General features: G+C 43.3%; 1 protein-coding gene and 2 long non-coding RNA genes across 3 annotated transcripts in view; 2 read left to right on the top strand and 1 right to left on the bottom strand.

Annotated features, from left to right (window-relative positions):
• ISM1 (isthmin 1) overlaps positions 1-15,860 on the bottom strand; it is a 72,206-nt gene extending 56,346 nt beyond the window's left edge. The window contains exon 1 of the mRNA XM_072736403.1: positions 15,545-15,860. Coding sequence (XP_072592504.1) covers positions 15,545-15,682 — 138 coding nt within the window. The 5' untranslated portion in view covers positions 15,683-15,860. The remainder of the gene's footprint in view (positions 1-15,544) is intronic.
• LOC140595400 (uncharacterized) lies at positions 1,808-12,055 on the top strand. Its single transcript, XR_011996979.1, has 3 exons — positions 1,808-1,989; positions 4,989-5,132; positions 10,952-12,055. It is a non-coding gene; the product is annotated as an uncharacterized lncRNA (long non-coding RNA).
• Positions 15,861-16,237: 377 nt separating the features above from the next.
• Positions 16,238-24,493, top strand: part of LOC112922752 (uncharacterized) — a 217,799-nt gene continuing 209,543 nt past the window's right edge. The window contains exon 1 of the long non-coding RNA XR_011996978.1: positions 16,238-16,414. This is a non-coding gene — a long non-coding RNA (uncharacterized lncRNA). The remainder of the gene's footprint in view (positions 16,415-24,493) is intronic.

Here is a 24,493-nt window from a genome sequence, read left to right as displayed (position 1 = left end):
AAGGACATTTCCAAATAAGTTAATGAGTAATGGGATACGGACTTTGCCATTTTGCCTGATTTCCGTGAGGTGGCCCTCTGGCTTGAAGTAGATCACCCCTCATTAAGGACTTTCCCAAGACCTCGTAGAGCCCAGGGAAAGGGCTGGAGCATAAAAATATAACTCAATTAGTGGAAAAAAGTCACCACTTTGAATAGAAGGCTGTCAGACCAATGGCTGGACTTTTAGGAGCGTTTGGGCATAGGTAACCACAGTGATGGAATGCTCATCTCAAAGCGCTCTCAAAGTATTTTTTTTAAATTTTAAGTTATTGTTTCTCTTTATTGTACACAATGTCCTATAAAGAAGATATATGTCCACAACTGAGCTTTGAAAGAGGACCACGGGGCCAGTTCCATTTAAAGGGAATAAAGTCAAGCAGTAAATTTGCTGGTCATTCTTTTCATATGGACTGTATCTTAGCCAGCAGTTGGTCTTTGATGTTGTAACAATAGCATGGGGCCATGGAGGCAGAGGAGTATCCCCATAACATCGAAATTCGTCCATACTCATTAAAATTTGGAGACCAGTCTGCAGGGTCCTGCACATCAAGAAGCAAAGGGAGTGGGCTCCAAGGCTTGTGGGCTGCCCTTCCCCATGAAAAGTGGCCATCTCTTCAATACTGTCCACCCTGCCTCTTGCATTCTTTACTGTATTTTTTAATTGAAGTATGATACACATATAGAAAAATGCACATATATAACTAGACAGCTCAGTGAGATTTCACAAACTAAATGCACCTGTGTAGCCTACACTCACATCAAGAAATAGAACATTACTAGCTCCCCAGATGGTCCCCTTATGCTCCCTTCTAGTTACTTAACTTGACCAGGTAACCGGTGTTCTCTCTTTTAACAGCATAGATTAGTTTTCCCCAGTTATTTTATACAAACAGTATCATCCAGCATGTATTCCTTTGTGCCTGGCTTCTTTTAGTCAACATTACATTTGTGAAGTTGTACATGTTGTGAGGAGTTGTTGTTTGCTCTCGGTGTGTGCACTTACTGATGATCTGTTCTACTGTTTATGGGCATTTTGCCATTTCCTGTTTGAGGCTATTTAAATAGTGCTGCTCTGAGCATTCTTTCTCAGGTCTTTGAGTGCATACATGAATACATTTCTGTGGGGTATATATATCCAGAGTGGGATCATTGGGTCAGAGGGCACATATATATTATTTTAGTAGTTTGGAAAACCAATTTTCCAAAGTGCTTATATCACTTCACATTCCCTAGCAGTGCTCGACGTTCTTGCCAGCACTTGGTGTCTTCAGTGTTTTTTGTTTGTTTGTTTTGTTTTTGTTTTTACCTTTTTGCCTTTCTGACGGGATATTATAGTGATTTCATATTACAGTGATTTCATATTTTCAGTGGCCATATATATTTTTTTACAATTATTTTTTCCTTTCTATTTTAGCTATATACCCAGTCAGTGCTCAATTCTGTGACTATCAACACATTAACAAGCTATTAAGGTTGTTGAAGTGAGACTTGTCCCAATTCAACATTTGGGGTACAAAAGGAAAAGAAAGAGGGAGCTGCAGAACATACCTGAAGTATGAGACACAGCCTATCAAAACAAAACAGAGGATAAAATATGCTGGGGGTTCACGACAGAAAGGGACTTGAGAAGAATAACTGAAAAAGATCTGAAACCAGAGTGGTCCACAAGCTGATTAGATATTAGTGATGTAATGCGATAACTAAAAAAGGAAATGTGATACTACTCTCAACTATGGGAAACATTTAAAAAACTATTTGTTCTTCAGAAGACCTTGAGGAAATGGACTTTGTGACACACAGAAGAAAGGGAAAATTGGATTAGTCACCAGGAAGAAATAATTCTGGCCAGCAGCAATCATTAAAAAACAGAATAGACAGCTCCCAGAGCCTGTGGAACTCCTGTCCCCCAGACACGTCCTGATACTCTTGTTATGTCTGGGAAAGGAAGGTAAGAAAGGGTGTCCCTTCATCAAGGAAGTGGTTGCAGGCTTAAACTGTTAAGGCTCTGTGAGTGATGAATAACATATTTGCGGGCACAGTTCCATCCCTACCATGGAGCACACGATTTTTAAGCAATGAGACTGCACAAGGGAGGGCATTCAGAAGGAAGATCTGCATTTCTTGACTCAGACACAACCTTCAGTTGGCAGAATTCTGTGCTGCTAGAAATCCACAGCCTTTTCTACTTCTAGGTTCTCAGAGGCAGGGTCCTTCAGGCCCCACCCTTCTCCTTGGCCTGATGCTGGCCCAGAGCCAGGCTGGACTCCTCAACAACACACTCCTCCTGGGCTCCCTAGGTGATGGCTGGGTCCCACTGGAAACGCTCATCACATCCATCCAGCATCTGCTTCGGATGTGGCCTCGTGGTGGGTGGGGTGGGGTGGGGAGCGCGCCTCTGTTGAAATAGGAGGGCAGCTGCTTTCCCAGTCTCTTCTGTCAAGCTGTCCCTGCTTTCTTTTCCTTCTCCCACATGGGAGAAGAAGCCAAGAATAGCCTTTTCAGAAGCATCCCTGATTGGTGGGAGGCAGAATATGTCAGCCACATGGAGCCAGCCTGGACTCCATCAGTATTGTGATCTCTCCCCCTCCACATGAGGTGCTCTGAACAATCAGATGATAAACCTTGATTTCCTGACACTGCTTTGCTTCAGCTTCTTCAGCTGCTAAGTAGAAATAGTCCCCATTGGGCTATTTCATGAATTAAAGGCGTAAATACATATAGTCTTTATAGCAGTGCCTGACACAGAGTCAATGCTCAGTGTTAGCCTTTGCTTCATCATTATTAGTTTTGAAAATGGGGTTCAAAAATTAGAATGATCCCAACAGGATGTCTATTTTTAGATAAAGGAAATGAAATGAAGAGAGTTGAATCGCCCAAGGTCACACAGCTCTAACATACCAATACCCATGAGTTAAATCATTCCTGTACATCAAGGATGGTCCTTGCAACAGTATATGCTCCTAGTGATAGCTATATTACTATTATCCCATTTTACTGAACAGGATAGAGAAGTGCAGTGAAGTGTGCAATTTTTGCCTAAGGGTACACATGTTAGTGAGAAGCAGAAGTGGAGTTGAAACAAATCCAAAGCCTGTGATGGGCCACTCTGTTAAGCCTAATGACTAATTTGTGCTGAAAGAATGATGTGGCCCCAGCAAAGGCCCAAGAGTGCTTGTTGCCTCTGCCATACTGTGTGTTTTCACTGTCATGAGAGGAACATGCGGCAGGTAGCCTGCTGGTTGCAGAAGTATGGGAGACACATGGAAGACACCCAGACTCAACCCACAGCTTGGATCCTAGCCTGCCTAGCTCTCCTGAACCCCGAATGACCTGCAGATCCATGAGCATGAGAATACACGTTTATCGTTACAGCCACTGATTTTGGGGGTACTTTGTTATGCAGCATAATAATCCCTGACCTGTACTAAGTCTTTTCTGGGACTTTGCAACTTGCAAGATAAGCATCTTGAATGGTACTTCTTAAAGTGGGCTAAGCTTATGATTAGCCTGGGGCCCTTATTAAAATGTAGGTCCTAACTCAGTTGTTCTGGGTGAGCCCTGAGATGCTTATTTCCTAAGGAGATCCCAGGGGATACAGCTACTGCTCCACAGAACAGGAACCTGCTCTGGGTGCAAAGGCAGAGTACTTATCCCGAGCCTCTCATTTGTGTCTCTGAGCTACAACTGCACCTGTGAACATCAGGGCAGTGGATCCATGAGGGAAGGCCAGTCCCTTCCCTCTGATGAGAACTGTGGGTGGGTTTCTAACCCTGAGCGCTCTCTTTTAACATCTAGTGTAGCCTGGAGGTCAGCTCATGTTAACAGTTCCTCAGCCCACTTCATGGGCTAGGGATTAGAATCACCTAATGAGATCTCCCCTTTTTTACTTTTTGCCCTTTCTACTTCCTGGAATTTGAAGGTTCCCAGCAATAAAACTGGTTTCCAATTCATTTGGGGCTCATAACCAATACCAGATTTCCAAGTCACAATGTAATTGAGTCCCCAGGCAAGAGATACAAAATCTATTTCTGGTTTTCTTAATTTCTAGTTAGGGAGGGCGGAGGGGGAGGTGGGGGCGGGGCAGGAAGATGAAGGGCACAAGGACAACAGCTTTTGGGGGGAAGCCCAGGCTTCTGCTGGGACGTCTTCGCAACCTTTTTTTTTTTTTTTTTGGTCCAGTACCTAACTTCTTCTACCACCATCACCTGGAGAATGGAGCCCCATAAAATTTTTGTACTTTGGGCATCTTGAAAAAATAGGAGAATTCTCTCCAAAGAGACAATATCTTCTCTCCTTCCTTCACTTTTTCATAATACAGTTGACTCCTGAACAACAGGGGCTGAACTGCATGGGTCCTCCTACGTGGATTTTTTATTGATTTTTATTGATAAATACAGTAGGGTACTGTAAATTTCTTCCTTATGATTTTCTTAATAACAATTTCTTTCTCCAGCTTACTTGATTGTAAGGGTACAGTATATAGTATGTATAAATACAACATATGTGTTAATTATTTATGTTAGCAGTAAGGCTTCTGGTCAACAGCAGGCTATTGGTAGTTAGGTTTTGGGGGAGTCAGAAGTTACATATGGATTTTCAACTGGGCAGGGAGGGAGGAGCTGGTGCCCCTAACCCTTGCATCATTTAAGACTCAACTGTATATTATAGATTACAATCTACAAATGTTTTAACTGTAGGAAGAGCTCATCCTGAGACTCAACTTCCAAATATTCTGAAGATTTCCAGTGGTGTCCAGGGATTACTAAAAATCCTAAACATGTTATATGAGTGCCTTAAAAAGATTGCCACAATTTCCTAATTAAGCTAAACATATACCTATCATGTGACCGAGCCATTCTGCTCCTAAGTATTCACACAGGAGAAATGAAAGCATATGTTCATGCAAAGACTTATACCTGAATATTCATAGCATCTTTATTTTAATAGGCCCAAATTGGAAACAGCCTAAATGTGCTTCAGTGGATGAATGGATAAACATATTGTATGCATACAGTAGAATACTAATTGGCAATAAAAAGGATTAAACGCTTTGTGCATAAAACAACATGGATGATTCTCAAAATCATTATGGTAAGCAAAAAACCATACATTCTGTATGATTCTACTTAAATAAAAATGTAGGAAATGCAAAAACAAATTGATAGTGACAAGAGGAAGCTCAGTAGCCTGGAGATTGCTGGAGAATGAGGGAAGAATCACAAGAGAGCACAAATAAACTTTTGGAGATGACAGATTAATTCATCATCCTGATGATATCACAGGTGCCAAAACTCGTCAGATTGTTCACTTTAAATATGCATGGTTCACTGTACATCAATCACACCTCAATAAAGCTGTAATTTAAGAAATAACAACAGAGTTGCTATTTTCCTCCCTAGTCTCTCCCCATCCCTACCTCTGAAAGGTAGTTGGGAGCCAAGGCATGTTTTTCATTTGTTTCATTGGCACTGGCATGAATATTCTATCTGGATGCCAGTGGGAGTAAGTTAACACCTGGGTGGCCTATGACATCATTTCCAGATTGCCTGGATCCTTCATATAGATTCTAGCCACATCTTATTATTTTTGAAAACGGAGATGTGGTGTCCAGGAAGTGGCCTATTGCATTCACAGTCTGCTTTCCTTTTTCCAGGTCACTTATGTGAATATCTGGGGATTGGGGTGCCCCAAACAGTGAGTCTAGCAGCCCAGGGCCCCAAACTTGAAGACAGAAACCCTTCTATTCTATTGGCCCTGCAGCACTGTCCTTATGAGGGGGCCAGGGAGTATTGCTTTCTTACAGAGGTATACCAGTCACACAGACAGTGCTCTATGCAAGATGACTTGGTTTACCAAAATGTGCATAGGTCAGGTCAACAGGAAGAAGGAGTAGTTAGCCTACTGTTTTTATTTCTACTCAGTTTACAGAAACAACTTTTCAGTGACACATGCTGACTGGTGCCTGGGGAGTTGATGAGAAGCTATATTTATCAAGGCACTTTGGCCTCTCCCTTTTTTAGGCATTAGATGACAATCCCACACACCTTTGAGCACTTTCTATTGCCACTCATCCTCCTACTTAAAAGAGCAAACAAGCATGGAATTGGGGCTTTCAGGAGAAAAAAGACCAGTTATCTCTTTAAACACCAGGAATTTGAGGGTTTGCCCAGCCCTGATCTTTCCCATTCCTACAATTTTGGAATTCCCATCTTCCCAGCTATTCTGGGAGAGCATGGCATAGCTTGATTCTGTTGCTGCCCACAGTGCATACCTTTCTGAGATTAGTAGGCTTCAACTTCGTTAATGACAGCAAGAAGTAGCAAGTGCCTCATGGAAACTCTGCCTTGTACATTTCTTACATCATCACTTCCTAGAGAAGTGGTCACCATCCCCATGGTTTGAGTAGTGCTTCATTTAACTTGGGCTCTCTTCCACAAAGAAACTCTTAGACAAAAAGCAAGAAGTATATTTGGGACATGACCCCAGGAAATTTTGGTAGGGGAAGAGGAAAGAGGCAGAGAAGGGAAGAAGCCATAAGGTTATGTTATTAGGCCAGTAACCACAGTGGACAGTGAGTGGAACACTGGGCACTAGCATGCTGACTTTATTAATATTGTACTCCATCTAATCTCTGGACTCATAAGCCATAGAAAGAAAGAAATTAAATTTTATCTTTTATGTTTACAGCTTCTTTGAAGTTCCTATGGAAGTGGAATACAGAGAAAATTTAAATAAAATGCAAAATGATATATGTTTCTTAATAGCACATTCCTTTGCTATTTCTTAAACTCACAGCATATCATTCTGGGCATTAAATTGACACCACTATCCCATCCCCTAAAGAAATCTTCTGTCTTTCAGGAAATGAGTACAGACAGGGACACCCTTAGCTGTCACTGAAGAAAGAGGCTTCATCACCATCTCTTTTTTTTTTATAAATAAAAGAATTCTGAGCGAAGGGTTGCAGAAGAAAGATATTCTCAGAAGATGGGAGAGAAAGAGGAAACCACAGAACCCATTAAACACTATAGAAGAACACCAGTGCAGACAGGTTAAAAAAAAAAACTATTAAAAAAAACAGTCTTCAAGTCCTGAATGAGATGCTTTTTTGAAAAGTGAGTAAATAGTGATAAAAAGAGCAAACATGAAATTAAGATGTAGCATAAAAGATGCAAAGGACACATCAGAGAAAAAAATACTGTGACACTGAAGGTTGTGAAAAGAAATACTTGTAAGACATACAGAAGATTGTGGGATTCTTTCCTTTGGAGACTTTAAAACCAAAATAGATTATCTGTTACGGAATGGATAGTTCTCATGACTTCTAAGAGTGTCCCCCAGACTCAAAGATCAATGCCTTTTAGAACATGGCTGGGAAAGGATGAACAAAGGGGTTACACAAACAATAAAACTTTCTTCTGGTTTGTATAAAGGAAAATTAAATTAAGAAATAAAATTATAGTACTTCACTTCAAGGTGGCAAACCAAGCATTTTCATTTACTTCTTTTCCCTCCCCAAATCTTACTGAAAAGGCAAATGAAATAAAAATAAATAAATAAATCCACAACAGACAATGAAATGTAAGCTTTACAAGCTGAGAAGGTTCACCTACAAGAAGTTGACATGGAATAAATGGTAACCAATTGAAAATGAAACACTACAGAGCTGAGAAAGTGAAGAAAAATCTCTGTAAAAAGTGAGTTTCTTTGGTGGAATTCAGTGGCACTACTAAGTATCTACTCATAAGACATGAAAACATATATTCACAGTAAGGTTTGTACAAGAATGTTCCATGGCTTTAAAAAAAAAAAATCCAAGAGCAATGGAAACAACTCAAAGTTTTACCAATGGTGGGGGTGGATAAACAAATTGTGATATAGTTACACAATGGGACACTACTCTACAATAAATTAGAGAAATCTACTGATATGCACACCCACACAAATGAATCCCAAAATCATTATGTTGAGCAAAAGAAGACAGACACATACACAAAAATGTACACAGTATGGTTCCATCTGTATGAAGATCTGGAACAGGCAAACTATGATGATAGAGGTCAGACACTGGTTGCCTCTGGAAGGAGTGAATTGCCTAAAATGATTTACTGGAAGACTTTCTCAGATGATGTGGACATTCTATATCCTAATTTTGATGGTGGCTACATGGACATATAAAATTGTCAAAAATGGAACTGAACTTTTAAGACTCAGTTACTTTATTGTATGCATATTATATTCATTATTTTTTATAAAACGCTTTAAAAATGTTGAGAGACAAAAAGAATGAAGAAGAGGAGGAGAGGAGGGGAGAAGGAGAAGGGAAGAAAAGGAAAGAAGAGGAAAGGAAAGGAGAGAGGAGAGGAGTGAGGAGAAGAGAGGAGTAGCAAAGATCTAGAAGCTAGGAGGAAAAGGTGAGGACAGGAAACTGATTAAAGAGTGCGTAAGCAAAGAAATTACTCAAATATCCTCAAGATGAAGACAAATTTGGAGCTTCAGATTTAAAGCGTCCACTGAGTGCTAACCAGAACTAATTAACTAAAAGCCTTAAATCTAAACACAATATGATGACATTTCTAACATTATGAATAAAGTGAAAAATCCTAAAAGCTTCTAGGTAAAAAAAAATAGTCATCTACAAAGATACAGCATCAGGCTTTTGAATGAAACATGAGATGGGGTAATAAAATTGGATTTTATCTTCAAAATCCTGACAGGAAACAATATGGAACACAACCAAATGCCAAATTAGCATTTAAGTGTGAGAACCAAATAAAGATATGTTAAAAAATTTTGGATCTCAGAGAGGTTAGCCTTTGATAAAAACTTTCTAAAATAAATTTTTGAGAATGTTTTCCAATAAAATAAAAGATGAAAATATGAGATTCAAGCAGCAGCAACAGCAGATAAAGAAATAAGTAAATCTTATAGCTAGGTCTAGATAATTAAAAAGGCATGTCAGAATCTTACTTTGGGGGGTTTAGTTTATAAATACAGATTGATTTTCAGCACTGACAGAAAAGTGTCAGTTCAAATTTGTTAGAATATTAAGAGTAACAGCAATAGAAACTTTCAAAACTAAAGGAAGAACGAACAAAGTAAATAGTGTTTAAATACTTATTGAATGTTTGTGTGCTAATAAAGTACTTAGCATCATTCAGTGCTTTAACTTTTACAATAGCACTTGGAAATCATTATTACACTAATTTATAGAGGAGTAATTAAGACATATGCTAACTCTCTTGCCAAAGATCACACTGATAATATATTGGAGGGTATGAGGCAAAATGGAAAAAAAATTGGAAATTTGAGAATACTGAATAAAATGGGGAAAATATCTTCAAATCTATCAGTAATCATAATAAATATAAATGAGGTAAATTCACTGATTATTGCATGGAGAAAGAAAATTTGGCTCTTGGTTATTAACAAGAGAGATATTTAAAAGACACTCAAATCCCAGAAGAAAAAAATAAAGCAAGAGTTGCAACATTAATATCAAATAAAAAAAGTATTGAAGGCAAAAGTCAATAATATGATAAATAAGGAATTTCATCTTGATAAAATAAAACCACCAAAAAGGACATTTTATGTCCTAACACCATGGATTCTAAACAAGTAAAGCAAAAATTAATGGGATTATGAGAAATAGTCAAATCCACAACATTAGGAAAAAAATGAAATTAATTTTCTTGAGGAATTAGCAGATAAGTAGACAATATCAAGAGTTGAGGGTTTTCATATATTCATAAACACTAATATATTTCATAATATAATTAACAATCTTGATCTGATAGGTCTTACAAAGACATGTAAGATTGTACAGCATAAGAATATACAGTGATGAAATATTTGCAAAATATGTTTGTACTATGTACAAACCTTACACTGAGGAAGTCTAATTTATCTAATTTATCAGTATGTAAAAATCTATGATTTTCTGGGAAAATGTAATTTACCAAAATTGACTAAAAAGAAATTACATTATCTGAATAGACTATTGACTGTGGAATAACATGGAGTGTTAATCAGAGATATCAAGTAAAGATGTACCAAGCCCAAAAGGGTTTTATGAACGAATTCTAATGATATCATAAAAAAGACAGTTCTTATTTAAAGTGCTAAGGTGAAAAAAAAAATGAAGATTTTCAACTCATCTCATGAGAATCTAATGATCCCACTACTGAAATGGATATTTCTAGCTTTCATGCATACACCAAGAAAAGTAAGCATATATTTCTATAGCTTTCCTAGATACCAGAACTAACAAACTGGAGACTATAACAACAGCAAAAAAATAAAACCCTACTCACAACAGTAACCAAACCTAGGTATGACAGGACAAGTACACACTTGGACAAAACCCAAAGCTGTATCTTTATCTTCAACCTTAAACCCACAAATAACACCAAAATAGATTGTTGTTCTAAACAACGACAGCATCAATAACAATAAAAAAACTATAAAATGGTTAGAGCAAAATATATTTAAAGATTTTGACAATCTTTATTCAAGGAACTCTTTCTTAAGTATAGGGCAAGAAAAACCAAAAGTCATAAGTGAAATGACTCAGAGTTGCTTGCATTTAAAACAGAAAGTTTTTGCATGGCTAAAGGCAGCAGAAACAATATTAAAAGATGAGTGGAAGATCGGTCTAAACACGAGATAAAGGTCAATGAGACAAAAGGTCAATATGATAGATATTTTGCAAAGATGCCTACAATAATTCCTGTACCCTGTACACATGCTCCTTTGCAATGTTACTTTGTTGGTCCTCTAATCAAGAGGAGTCTATTTCCTGTCCCCTAGACTCTGAAATGACCCAGTGATTTGTTTGGGCTCTAGAATGTAGCTGAGGTTGTATAAGTTCATCAAGAGGTCTTGCAATTTCTGCTTTTACTCTCTTGCAGCTCTAAGTCCACCATATAAAGCCATGCAGGCTATAGCTTCCTTGAAGATGAAAGACTCGAGAGAGAGCTGAAGTGACAACAGCCTGCATCAAGCATCAGATATGTGAGTGAGGTCATCTTGGACTATCAGGCTCATGTCAAGCCAAAACAAGGCTACAGCCGTACGTGTAATTCTAGGTGAGATCAGCAGAAGAACCACTCAGCTGAGCCCAGAGCAAGTCGCTGACCCACAAACTGATGAGCTAATAAAATAGTGGTTATTTTTAGCCAGTAAGTAATGGGGTGGTTTGTTACATAGTAATAGCTAAGTGGGACAGTCATCCAAAAGAATTCCAGGGATAAGAGCAAACAGCCTGCCTGAAAAATGAGCAGGCAAGTCATGAAACAAGAAACACAATAGCTGTTGACTTAGATCAGAGCTGGCAGTCTTGCTGAGAAAAGAACTTGGACTCCACAGACTGCCTGCCTGGGGCTGAATCCTGGCCCTGCCCACCACAGCTCTGTGGCCTTGGGCAAGTTACTCAAATCTCTCCAGGCCTCAATTTCCTTATCTGTGAAATGGACATGGAAAGATGATCAATCCCACAGAATCATTACAAGGAAACTTACTTGTATTAAGTAAAATAAATGTTCCTTTTGCTTCTACTGCTATAAATAGTTCAGTTAACCTCTTGAATCAAAAGCAGTGAGTGCAAAAAGCTAAACTGTTTTATTGAAGGCAAGTAAAGGGATAAAGGAAGAAAGAACTCTTAAGGACAGTAGTTAGGAGACAGAGAACAAAGACAGTTAATTACATTTCAGAGTTTGGATTCTTTTAATGGTATTATAAAAATAATCAATTTGATGATTTATAATACTTGCTTACATTTCATTGTTTTAATAAGGTCTAGCTTTATTATTTAAAATCTGTAGAAATTCATGGTTTAAAATCTGACTGAGATTTAGTAGAGAGGCCATCATTTGAATTTAAAGTAAAAGACATATAATAATAATTACTATTATTGCCCATGGATCTTATATTTTAGGATGTTCTATCTTCCAGACTGCTTTTACTAAATATAATTGTTTTCTTACTATTATCAATTAAAGACATGAAAGAACTAATCTGAGTATCTGATCAACATGAGACACTTATTTCTATAAGGAGGTAAGATTTCATTCAAAAGTGAAAAAAGTACACAATTCTATGCATTTTTATGCAGCTATTGCAGACAACTGGACAATTTCTTGTAAGATATTTTAAAATACTGAAAACAGTATGAAGACTAACATTGTTTTCATGAGCCACATGAAATCTAGTGCATTCAGAGCATTTTACTGCCACCTCATAATAGCATACCTACAGTACAGGAGCAGTCACAGAGTCAAAAAAAGGTATCCTCTAGTATGTTGAAACTACCCCCAAAATCGGGTTAGATCATGGTTATGTGTGTGTGTGTGTGTGTACATATATATATATATGTTATCATATATCATATGTTAACATATATATAATGTTATCAATGTATGTGTATATAAAAATATATATATATTCATATTTAACCCAATAAGACTGCCAAGATGTGTTTGAAAATATAAGTTGTTAAAAGGCTTTCTCTCTCGCATACCCAACATAAAGGCTTTGCTAAGAAGTTGGAATAGAAATATTCCTCAAAGATTTTTACACTATAAAGTAATAAAAATAAATTAAGCAGCTTCTAGCTGTGCTCCCTTGGACAAGTTAACTAACAGCAGTTTTTTTTTTCATTTGAATCAGGGATAACAGTGCTTATTCACAAGACATTTGTTGATAGATGTAAAGTGCTAAGAATAGTGTCTGACACATAAAAGACACTCGAGAAATCTTAGCGATTATTGTTGTTATTCTTACTACTATTTTATTGGGTGTCCTTGATATGTCAAAACCACCAGATCTTAAATATAGGAGTATCTCTTTTTATATGATCCTAAATATACTTCAGTTTGGGTAAGTAAACCAACTGTTGTGCATTTCTAACTGTAACCTCATGTTTTTGAATATTTTAAGCAGAAATAACCAAAAAATGTAGTATAAGAATGGATTAACTTTCTAGTTACAAAGAATGAGTTTAGCAACTTTAAATATCACAGTGCCAACAAATAAAATAAAATAAAATATCACAGAGCTAACAAACTTTTTTTTTTTTTTTTAAATTTATTTATGATAGTCACAGAGAGAGAGAGAGAGGCAGAGACACAGGCGGAGGGAGAAGCAGGCTCCATGCACCGGGAGCCTGACGTGGGACTCGATCCCGGGTCTCCAGGATCGCGCCCTGGGCCAAAGGCAGGCGCCAAACCGCTGCGCCACCCAGGGATCCCCCAGAGCTAACAAACTTAAATGGAGCTTAAGATGGGTTAAGAATGCTCAGTAAACAGAAAGAATATAGTATCCCTAGTTTTGTTTTAAATACACCTGCTACTAGTGAATTTAGTTTCCGGGGCTGAAAACAACATACTAATAAATGTCTTTTACAGACTTTTTCACTTGGTGGAACATATTCTCTTTCTACATTTAAATCATCGTATCTTTGGAGAGCCAAAGAAATAACTTCAGTCAGGAAGAATATAAACTTTTACAATAACAAATTACAAAAGAGAATAAAATTATGAACCAAACTGTTAAACTCATCATTCTGCCTGGATAAGTGCATTTAGTGGACAGAATAACCAAACACTATTACAAGATAAGCTGAAGCCGGTGGATTAGCAGCTCTTTGGGACCCAATGTATTCCTAGGAGCACTATGCCTTCTAAATCCTCCATTTCTTTTGCCCTCTTGGGGAAATTCTTCAGCCAAAGGCCCCTTTGAGAATTTAATCCACTTCCCATTTGCAGTTGCCACTTCCACCAGCTGCTTCTCTCATTATCTTACTGTTCAGTCAGAAAAGGCCAACCCCAGGTTATTCTAATGATAGCAAACACCTCATAAAGAAATCTGCCAAATTTACTTTTCCATAGAACATCATTTTTACAGCTTTTCATGAGTCCATGAGGAAAGAAAGCATCATGTATAAAATATGACCTCCAGAAATCTTGAGGATATTAAGAATTATGCCCACAGTGCTAGACTGGTGGGTGTACCACAGTCTATAGAGTGGGAGTATCTTCAGTTTCCCCAAAGGAATCCTATCAGTCTGTCATTGTAGCTGTTGGCCCACAGAAGATGGGAAGACCCCACAAAACTTAGGACATTTTCAGAAATATCCCAAATTTAAAAGAACTGGAGGTTCTGGGGTGTACACTTTTCCATTCCTGATTCTGCATTTGTGTGCAAGGATCGCCTTGCTTTAGTCTGACACCCCGGCAGAGAGAAAACTTGGAATGCTTAATCAAGAGTTTGGAATGTATGAACTCTGGCAAGTTTCCGAATCTCTCTGTGCCTCAGTTTTTGAATCTGTAGAGGAGGCATATTAACAGCACAGAACCTCATTAAATCAATGAAATTCTGTAAAGCACTTAACACAGTGGCACATAGTAAGGACTATGGAAATATTTAAGTGAATTCTTCTCTCTTTAACAATAAAATCTTTCACAAAAATCACATAAAAATGCTTTTTAAAAAAAGGGATTAGCAGGGGGCAATAATTGTAAAGCCCTTTGGGAACAACGAATACTACTTATCTGGACATTGCAGAGCAAAGAGTTTTAGAGAGGCTGGTGTGGGGAAGAGATTTTAGGAGCCAGAAAATTCCCGCTGCTTCCTGGGAAAATCCTTTCTGACTTCTGGTCATGCTCCAAGCTGACAGTAGTTAACACCCTTAGACTCAAGGAAAAACTTCTTCCAAGACAGCGGCGGGAAATCCCTACCTGAGCCATCCTCCACTCTGAAGCCATAACTGACCTTGTGTTTGAAGCCGACCATCTCCTCCCCAGAGGCGAGCCCCCGCCTCCGCCCCCTCACCCCGCCTGGAGCTGAATGGACCATCAGAATCCCACTCCCAAAGCAACCCTCAAAGGAGCGGAACGCTGGAAGCGCCAGGGCATCCGGTCGGCAAGCGCGACAGGTGGCCTGACTGCGCCCCCCGCCAGGCTGGGGAGGGCCCGCGGGCGGGCAGGGGGCGTCCGGCCATTCTCCTCGGGAAGTTATTCCCTGACCTTTGGCGTTGCTTTGCGAAGGAGCAGCCCCACCGGGGTTCCTTCTCTCCAGCCCAGTCTGGGGACATCACCCTATAGGTGAGGGCCCCTCCCGCTCCCCGCTCCCCGCTCCCCGCTCCCCACAGGGTCACCTCTTAGCCCCTAGAAGACCAACCGACGCTGGCAGCGCCCCAGAGCGAACCCACACGACCTCCGCACGCTCCTTCGCCCACCCGAGCCCCGCGCCCCGCGCCCCGGGTCCTGACCCGCCACGGACCCTGGGGGCAGCGTCTGCACACCGCAGGGCAGGTCCAGCCCCGGGCACGCACCCCGCTCCGCCTCGGCCTCAGACGGGTCGTCCCAGTCCCCGCGGGGCGCCGCCCTCCGGCTGCTCTCGGGTGGGGCGGGGGCCCGGCGCCTCGCGTCCCGGGGGCTCCAGCTCACACCCGCCACTCGCGGCCGCAGCCGCGCGCCCCCGCCGCCCTCTGGTGGCGCACTCACCTGCAGCGGGGTCCGGCTGGCGTTGCCCGCGGCCGCGTCGGGCCCGTCGGCGGCTCCCGAGCCGCGCAGCACCGTGATGTGCAGCGTGAGCAGCAGCAGCCCCAGCAGCAGCAGCAGCTCCGCCGCCAGGCGCACCATCCTCCTGAGGCGCGCGGCTTTAGGACCCGGCGCGGCGGGCGGCGGCGGCGGCGGCGGCGGCGGCGGCGCCGGGGGAGGAGGAGTTGGAGCCCGGGAGCCTGGCAGCGCGGCGCCCGCCTCGGCCCCCGCCGGGGCCCCGCTCCCCGGGCCCGCGGGGCTGGCGCTGGGCTCAGCGGGGCGCGCCGGGCCGGGGGAGCAGGAGCCGCCGCCGCCGCCGCCGCCGCCGCCGCCGCCGCCGCACCACGGCGGAGCCACGGCGGGGCCGGGGGCGTCCAAGCCGACTGCGGAGCAAACCCCGGCACTCCCCGGCGGCGGCGGGGGCGGCGGGGGCGGCGGGGCAGGGGGGCAGCCCGGGGCCCGGGCGGGGCCGGGGACCACCCTGCGGGCAGGCGGCAGCGGGGGCGGCGGCGGGGCGGGCGCAGCCGAGCCCCCGAGCGCACATGGGCGCCCCAGATGTGGCCGCGCCGCCGCAGCTGGAGCGGGAGCGGCCGCCAGAGGAGCGCGGGGAGGAGGAGGAGGAGGAGGAGGAGGAGGAGGAGGAGGAGGAGGAGGAGAGTGAGGAGGAGGGCTTCGGCCGCGGCCCGGAGTTACCTCCACGCTCGGCTCCCCCGCCCTTGCCGCCCGGAGCCACTCACCCGACGAGCCGCCTCCCCTCCTCCCCGCGCTGCGCTCTCCGCTTCGGGCCCAGGCGCTGCCGCCCCGCCGCCGAGTCCTGGGGTGAGCCGGCTCCAGGTAGGGCCCGGCCACACGGGGGCTGTCACGGTGTCGGGCGCCCCGGGCGCCCTCCGGGCTCGGCGTCCGCCTGCCGCGCTGCGCCAGGTGCGCGCACCGCTGCCGAGGTCGCCGCCGAGGTCGCCGCCGAGGTCGCCGTCGAGGTCGCCGTCGCTGTCGCGGGCGAGGCGAGGGCGAGGGCGGACCTTGTGCGTACTAGGCTCGGGGCTGGGGGTGCGCGGGGGCCTGGGCGCGCTTGGACACCTTTATTGACAAAGTGGAGCTGGGGGCTGTGGTGGAGAACCGAGAGGACGAGGACGAGCCGGGTGTGCGTCCGCGGCTGTGCGCCCCTGGCCGACGCCGGCGTGCGTGTGTGCGGGGGGTGTCGGGCACACCGGGGCTCGTGGCACCCGCTCCCGGACGGCTCCCGGCCGCGAGGCCCCGGGGAGCGCTGCTCCGGCGCCGGGTAGAGCCTGGGGCTGCGGCGAGGCGAGGCGAGGCGAGGCGAGTCCGCTGGGGGCGGTCGGGTGGCGCGCGCAGGTGGCGCGGCGGGGAGCCGGGGGTGCTCTGGCGCGCGGGACGTGGGCGCGGCGCGGGCGGTCAGTCTCGGCCCGGGCAGCCGTGGGCCGAGGCGCTCATCCCGGAGGCGCAGCTCCCGGAGGGGACCTCGGGGCCGCGCTCGCACAGCCGCCGCTCCCGGGCCACCGCCTCATGACCGCGCCGCAGCCTCGGGCTCCCGCGCGCCGCTCATGCCGTGCTGGGGGCCTGCGGCGAGCGCAGGGGCTCCCGGGTGGGGCTGCGGGCGCGAACTGGGTCCGGTGCTGGGCTCGGATCCCGCAGGCCGGCGCGCCTCCCCCTCGCTCGCGGTGCGGCCGCGGCTCCCGCCTTCCCGGGCGGCTCGGAGCGGCGAGCGCGCAGCCCGGCTGCGGCCTTTTATGCGGCGCCTCCTCCGCCTCCCGCCGGGTTCCCGCCTCCCTCCTGCCCAGCGCCCGCCCAGCTGGGCCCTCCCCGCGGGCCGAGCCCTCAGCCCAGGCGTCCGCACACGCTCGTTTCGCAAATTTCCAAGCCTGCCTCGCTTCTGGGACTCCGGTGCGCCGGGAGTGATCCTTCCGGTTCTCCTTCGGTGACCGAAATTAAATAAATGAACTCCCCCCCCCCCACGCCCCCGCCTCGTTTCTGTCCTTTTACTGCAAACTGAAGATTCTTAAGTCAACCACCTTCCGACTTCATATCTTTACGCAAGGCGCCTCGTCCGAGTCGGTGGCATTTGGTAGAACTCAAGTAGCAAGGATTAGGATAGGTCAGTGATGGTTAGTGATGGTTGGTTAGTGATGGTTAGTGATGGTTAGTGATGGTTAGTGATGGTTGGTTAGTGATGGTTAGTGATGGTTAGTGATGGTTAGTGATGGTTGGTTAGTGATGGTTAGTGATGGTTGGTTAGTGATGGTTAGTGATGGTTAGTGATGGTTGGTTAGTGATGGTTAGTGATGGTTAGTGATGGTTTTGCGTTTTAATTTGCGTCCGGGGAAGGAAGGGCTAGGCTAGTTGCTGCCTTTAGAGACGCCGCGAGCATCTTTAAAATTCTAACCAGCCCTAGCATTTTATTAGTGAATTGGCAGCTGTTTATAAAACATTCGGTGTCTTCCTTTACAGTAATTTGGGGGGGGGGGGGGGTGGTAGGGGGAGAGAGGGAAGATGTGTGGAGCGAGTGCTTGCTTCGCATGTGTAAGCCCCGGGTCCTCCCTCAGGCGTCCCATTGCAATCTCCAGGCTTTAAATTGTCATCCGGAGCGCGGGGGGAGAATTTGAAACAATAGATGGTCCGCAGTTCAGATGGGTGATCAAAGAGGGGATCTCAGCGGTTTTCAGACCCCACAAGGATCCTCCTGTCTGTTTTCTAATTAGAGCCACTTCGAAAGGAGAGGAGGGCGGGAGAATCAGCGCAATGATGAAATATATAAATTAAGACGGCAAACTAGAACCCCAAAGGCAGCGAGAGTTTAAGGCTGCCAGATTATGATGTGGGCGCACAGGGACAAATGGCTTTTCTATTGCCTGAGGCAGGCTGGTCTAAATTAGAATCCAGGCATTGCTGTGTCCTGTATTTCCATCACACACAGTCCCCACATGTGAGTCTCAATTGCCTCTTCTCTCATCTAAAATTAACATTTTTGGATCCTAAGGAAAAATAACTTAAAAAAAAAAAAAAAAACAACTCTGGAAAGAAGTCCTTGCAGTGAGTGTAAATTCTTGTAAATTTGTAAAGGGTGAGTTGGAGATCAAAGTCTTTGTAAAATGTTGTAAAAATTGTAAATTGAATTTTGGGGACAGAAGTCTTTATAAAATGTCGAACAAATGTATGAATGAATCCTATTAAAATCCTTTCACGCTGTGAGATCCAAATTCCAGGTGAGTTTATATTCTAGTAAGCACACATCCAGCATTGATAAACGTCCATGCTCTGTGACTATAGTTGCCAGACCAGGCTGCTTTTTAGGGGTTAGGAAAAACTGGATTATAATTTTTGTGGAAAAGGAATTACAAATTTAATAGCTGGAGCAAGTTAGGTTGCAAGCACATTTATTATCAGGAATTGTACCAATTGCTGATGAAAGTTTTAAAAAAATCCTACCTCCTTTTTAAGAGTTCTCAGGGTAGTTATTCATACTTTTGCTGTTGTTGTTCTTACAGATTTTATTTATTTTAGAGAAAGAATGTGAGTGGGGGGAGGAGCAGATAAAGAGGGAGAGAGAGTCTGAACCAGACTCTTGGCTAAAGCTGAAAAGAGCCCAACACAGTACGGAGCAGTCTTAGAAACCCTCAGATCATGGCCTGAGCTGAAATCAAAAGTTGGCTGCTTAATCAACTGAGCCACCCAGGCAGCTCATACCTTTATTATTGATCTTACTTTGCCCCAGTAGAATGTGTCTGTTTGCCTATCTACCTTCTCACTAGACCTGAATCACCATCGACAGTAGAACATTCCAGAGCACACATCCCTCCCTACCTCTAGCATACGGTTTTCTTCTTGGGTTCACAGTTAAAGAATATGTTCAAACAACACTGGGTCTAGGTGGGCTGTAAAGAGCTCTGGTACTTCCAGGTCTGGCCCTAAAATATCACGAGTGATCAACTGTATACACTCTACCTTTCCTTTCTATATAAAAAAGGACTTCGAGGTGGCAGGAACCCAAATATCTGAGTTACTGCTTAAAAGAGAGCTATGGGACCAAGGGTGTCTGCGTTTAACCTTGAGCAGTGAGAAATAAAACTTTGTTGTTCAAAACCATTGTGACTTAGGGCTGTTTGCTCTAGCAGCTTGTATCAGCTGTCCTGATAAGTACAATCTGCAAGACAGGGACACCCGTCTCATCATCATTATATTTCTAGATCCGAGCTTACCACCCTGCATGGAATAGTTGCTCAATCAGTGTTTGTTTATTTATTTATTTATTTATTTATTTATTTATTTATTTATTTATTTTAATTTTTATTTATTTATGATAGTCACAGAGAGAGAGAGAGAGAGAGAGAGAGGCAGAGACACAGGCAGAGGGAGAAGCAGGCTCCATGCACTGGGAGCCCAACGTGGGATTCGATCCCGGGTCTCCAGGATCACGCCCTGGGCCAAAGGCAGGCGCCAAACCGCTGCACCACCCAGGGATCCCCAATCACTGTTTGTTTAATGACCGTGATAAGTGGGGTCTTTATATAGACCTTACTTAATAAGTTCACTTTCTTTAAAGTATTCCTACTGTAGATGGCTGACCTATAAGTATTAACTCTTCTGTCTTTTGATTGTACTATTTCTCTCATAGATTTCATCTTGTATTCTTGGTCCATTTCTTTTGCAGACAAACTTATTTGACTGGAATATTTGGAAAAAATAAGAGAAATTAATAACAATCCAGAACACCTTGCGAGTATTTTGTTAAAGAGAATCTTGCAGTCTCTTACCACAGGATTTTATTGTTGTTATTTTTTCTTCTTACTGAAAACTGTTACAAGAGCAAAGAGTAGTTTTGGTAATCTTAAAAAACTTTTTTATTATGAGAAATATTAAATAACAAAAAAAAGTAAAGAATCCTCACAAACCCATAACCCAGCTTCAACAAAACTCATGGCCAATCTTGTTCTATCTTATATTCTCATGGTACTTTCTCCCTCTCAGATTATTTTGAAGCAAATCTATGACACCATATCATTTCACTTGTACATGATTTCTTTCAATTTGTATCTCAGAAAGGTAAGAACTCAATTTAAAAAAATTAAATACATGTATACTCTATATGAGGTATATGGGTGGAAGAATGATTAGCATTTAGGGATTGCAGTGGAGGCTGTTATGTGTTCACCAAAAATTATGTCCTTTTCTTCTTGGACATATCAGTTGATTATATTACAGTTCCCAATATCCTCTGGATTTAGATTCAGTCACATGACTGATGTCTGCCCCTTCCATATCCAGCCCATAAAAGTCTCCTATGTATGATCCTTTCTCTTTTTCCTTGCCTGCTGGCTGAATATGTCTGTCCAGGATGACCTTAAAACAACGCTCAGCCTGGATCCCTGGAGCAAAGCCCTTACCCCACCCCTAACTGGGATGCCCAGAACACCTTGGCTGTGCTTTTGTGTGACTGAAAAATAAACTTGAGAAAAATGTGTTAAATCACTAAAATTTGGGGGTTTGTTACAGGAGTTTTCACTACCTTCACTAATAAAGGGGGAGGGATGGCAAATCTTTCGGGGGCCAGATAGCAAATTTTTTGTCTGTGGGCTATACGGTTTCTGTTGCAACTACTCAAACCTCTTGGTGTAGTGGGAGAGCCGACAAAGAAAATACATGAACAAATCGGTGTGGCCGTGTTTTCATGAAACTTTGTGTACACAACAGACAGCTGGACCACATGACTTAGTTGGCCAATTCCTGTTTGGTGAGACTGGCACACCTCACCACCTCCTCTCAGGTGCTGTGGATGATGGAATCATAGCGGGGCGGGGCGGGGGGCAGTTGGATTCCTCTAACCAGCCATGTAATCTCTTTGGCAAGTTATTGTGCTTTTCTGAGTCTCAGTTTCCCTCATCTGTAAATTGGAGCTAAGAATGGCTCCTCTAGGGCTGTTGTGAAGTTCAACTATCACTTCCACAGCAGGACAAGGAGAGTAGTCCCAGGTCTTTCTCTCTCCTAGATGAAGGACACCATATTGTGTCCATGAGGTCAGAGAGCTTCTCTGTGTCCTCACTTCCAAATTTACATAATAGATGCTCCATAAATATTTGTTCAATGGATGCAATTTTTAGAAAACTGCTGAAAATTGTAGCTAAAAGGATCTGAGATAAACGCTAAGCCCTCAAGGAAATACAAACAAACAAAAAAGCCCAAAGTGTTCTTCCATTAGAGCCCTTTGAACTCTGAAGGGGTATAGTGCTCAAAGGTGAGAAAATCACCACCCTCAGAGGCTCAGAGGCACTGCTGGGGGCTCGCAACAGTTGGGCTTATTGGACACCTGGACCTCTGGCGATGTTCTGCTTCCTGATGCTCCAACACACACACACAAAACGTGTGAAGATGGAGGAGATGCTTGTGGTGCTCTCCACTTCACCCTAAGAGCCCCTAAATGTACAAAGAACCTGAGACCATTGAGTGCATGACCTTTTGAGGAGGCCAGAAACTGCATTCCAGAGTGAGAGCTCCCAGGCATGAGCTGGAGTGATGGGGAGATTGGATTCACTTTTTGAAAAGGTTTGTGATGGTTCTTCCTTATGTGGCAGGGTCCTTTACTGCATTTCTAGTGTGGTATTAAGACAGAAGTCCTGCCTGTCCACTGACATCTTCTGCAAGATAGTGAGCCCTTGTAGCTTTCATTTATATGTTAAAAAGACCCCTTTATTGTTCTTGCTTTGTTACAATTATTTCCTTTCTTTTTTTTAAGATTGTATTTATTTATTCATGAGAGAGAGAGAGAGAGAGAGAGAGAGAGAGAGAGGCAGAGATATAGCCAGAGGGAGAAGCAGGCTCCTCGCAGGGAGCTGGTTGCGGGACTCTATCCCCAGACCCGGGATCGTGACCTGAGCTGAAGGCAGGTGCTCAACCGCTGAGCCACCCAGGTGTCCTGCTGTAATTATTTCTGTGCAAATTCTGTGAAGCAAAATAAAATCTCAGGGACATGCTAGAGCTGGAAGAGAAAAGTGCTTCATAATTATGAGGTTATATATTATACATGATGTAAGTTTTTTTTTTAACTTCTGACAATTTCTAGGCAAGAAGTGAGTTGAATCTCAGAGTCTGGATGTTGGGAGGGGTGTTTAGAATATCCAGCTTCCCTTTCTAGATGAGGAAACTGAGGTCCAGAGAATTAAGTAGACGTTTTCAATATTGCAGAGGGACTTGGTGATGCTATTAGGTTTCCCAGCTCCAAGACCAATGTTTTGTTTTTCAAAGGGAACTTTTAAAAATGGAAATATGACATACACATTGACAAGAGTACACATCCTAAGTGTAGCTCAGTGGAATTTTTACCACCCAGATTGAGAAACAATCTATTACCAGCACCCCAGAGGCCAATTACCCTCTGACAATTACCAGTGTTCTGACTTCTATCACCATACATTTGAATTGCCTTTAAAACATTAACATAAGGGTAACCCGGGTGGCTCAGCAGTTTAGCACTGCCTTCCGCCCAGGGTGTCAGCATATTTCTCCTAAGAATGAAGAGATTCTGCTATATCATCACAGTATTGGTTTTTCTCAGGACATTTACCACCAATACAATAATCTTCTCTAATTGACTATCCTTACTCAACATTCTCTTACTGTCCCTACAGTATCATTTATAATTATATATTATTTTCTATCCAGGATTCAGGTGACAATTGCTCATTGTGTTTCATTGCCATTGTCATGTCTCTCTCTGTCTTGAATGGTCCCCAGCCCCCTTTCCTTTTGGTCTTTTGTGTCATTAAAATGTTTGAAGAGCCTCAGCCCATTGATTTTGCCAAAAGACCTCCAGTTTATACTTGCATGATTGGTTCTCCAAATTGATTTCAAAATATGAACTTTGAGCAGGAATACTACCTGGATGATGCCTTGTTTTTAGTGCATGACATCACAGAGACCATGAAGCCCTTTTGCCCAGTTGTATGGAAATCTCAAGAGTCAAAGATCTTGAATCATTTTTGTGAGGCTAAGTGAGGAGAATTCTTGATCGAAGATATGTTGGTGGGTTATATTTTCTCATGTGGAAAGAGAAAAAACACAAGTTTATCTAATTTTCCAGGAACTTATGCCACTTTGTTCTAAATTGTGAGTCAGTCTTGTCCAGCCCCCAAAGGGCAGTGGACTGTGACCATATTAGAGGGTGACTTTCCTATATGAATCAGTTATTCTTTGGCCTAACCAGAAGTCATTATCAATTCATTCTTAATCCTTTCACCTCAAACTTTTTTGGGGGGGTTGGGGGGGAATGGTGGCAAGCCAGACGTGGTGTAAGACAAAAGAGAAATACATTTGTTATTAATCACAATTGACTTCAGGGATTTAAAAATAATAAATATATTAGCCTTCTGTAGCATTTTTTTTCAAATGCAAAGAATCTAAATATACCTCAAGAAGTTAAAAAGAGCTAGTCAAATGAGAAAAACCAACAGGCTAGAAATGTTCTCTCTTTTTTAACAGCTGAAGAGTAGTGGAAATACTCTTTTCAGCAGCTCCTGGTGGAGTTATATCTGAAAGAAAGCTAAAACTGGTAAATTTGCATGTAGGAATGACTTTAATGACTGCAGTTCCTCAGAAGAGAAAGAACAAACTGACACATTCAAGATGCCACATCAGAGATATCTCCACGCAAAACAGTTTTAAGACCAACTGCTTCTCACATCTTTACTAATAAACACAAGATCTCATCACCAACGCTTATGGCAAGGCTTTCACAATGATTGGGGGTGTGGTGCCTCATTTGTGAGCCAGATGTGCCTAAACTGAAATCTGAAGATTCTTATTTGGTAAACTCTAAACAGGATAATGAAAGTTAGATGAGAAATAGCCCCTTGGAAGAATAAGCATGAAAGAGCTTGTTTACACATTTTTGGAGCTCAAATTTGG

Source organism: Vulpes vulpes, chromosome 14, assembly GCF_048418805.1.
Source record: "Vulpes vulpes isolate BD-2025 chromosome 14, VulVul3, whole genome shotgun sequence".
In the NCBI taxonomy this organism is placed as follows: Eukaryota; Metazoa; Chordata; class Mammalia; order Carnivora; family Canidae; genus Vulpes; species Vulpes vulpes.
The sequence above is the reverse complement of the archived record's forward strand: the minus strand, read 5'-3'. Positions and strand labels throughout refer to the sequence as shown.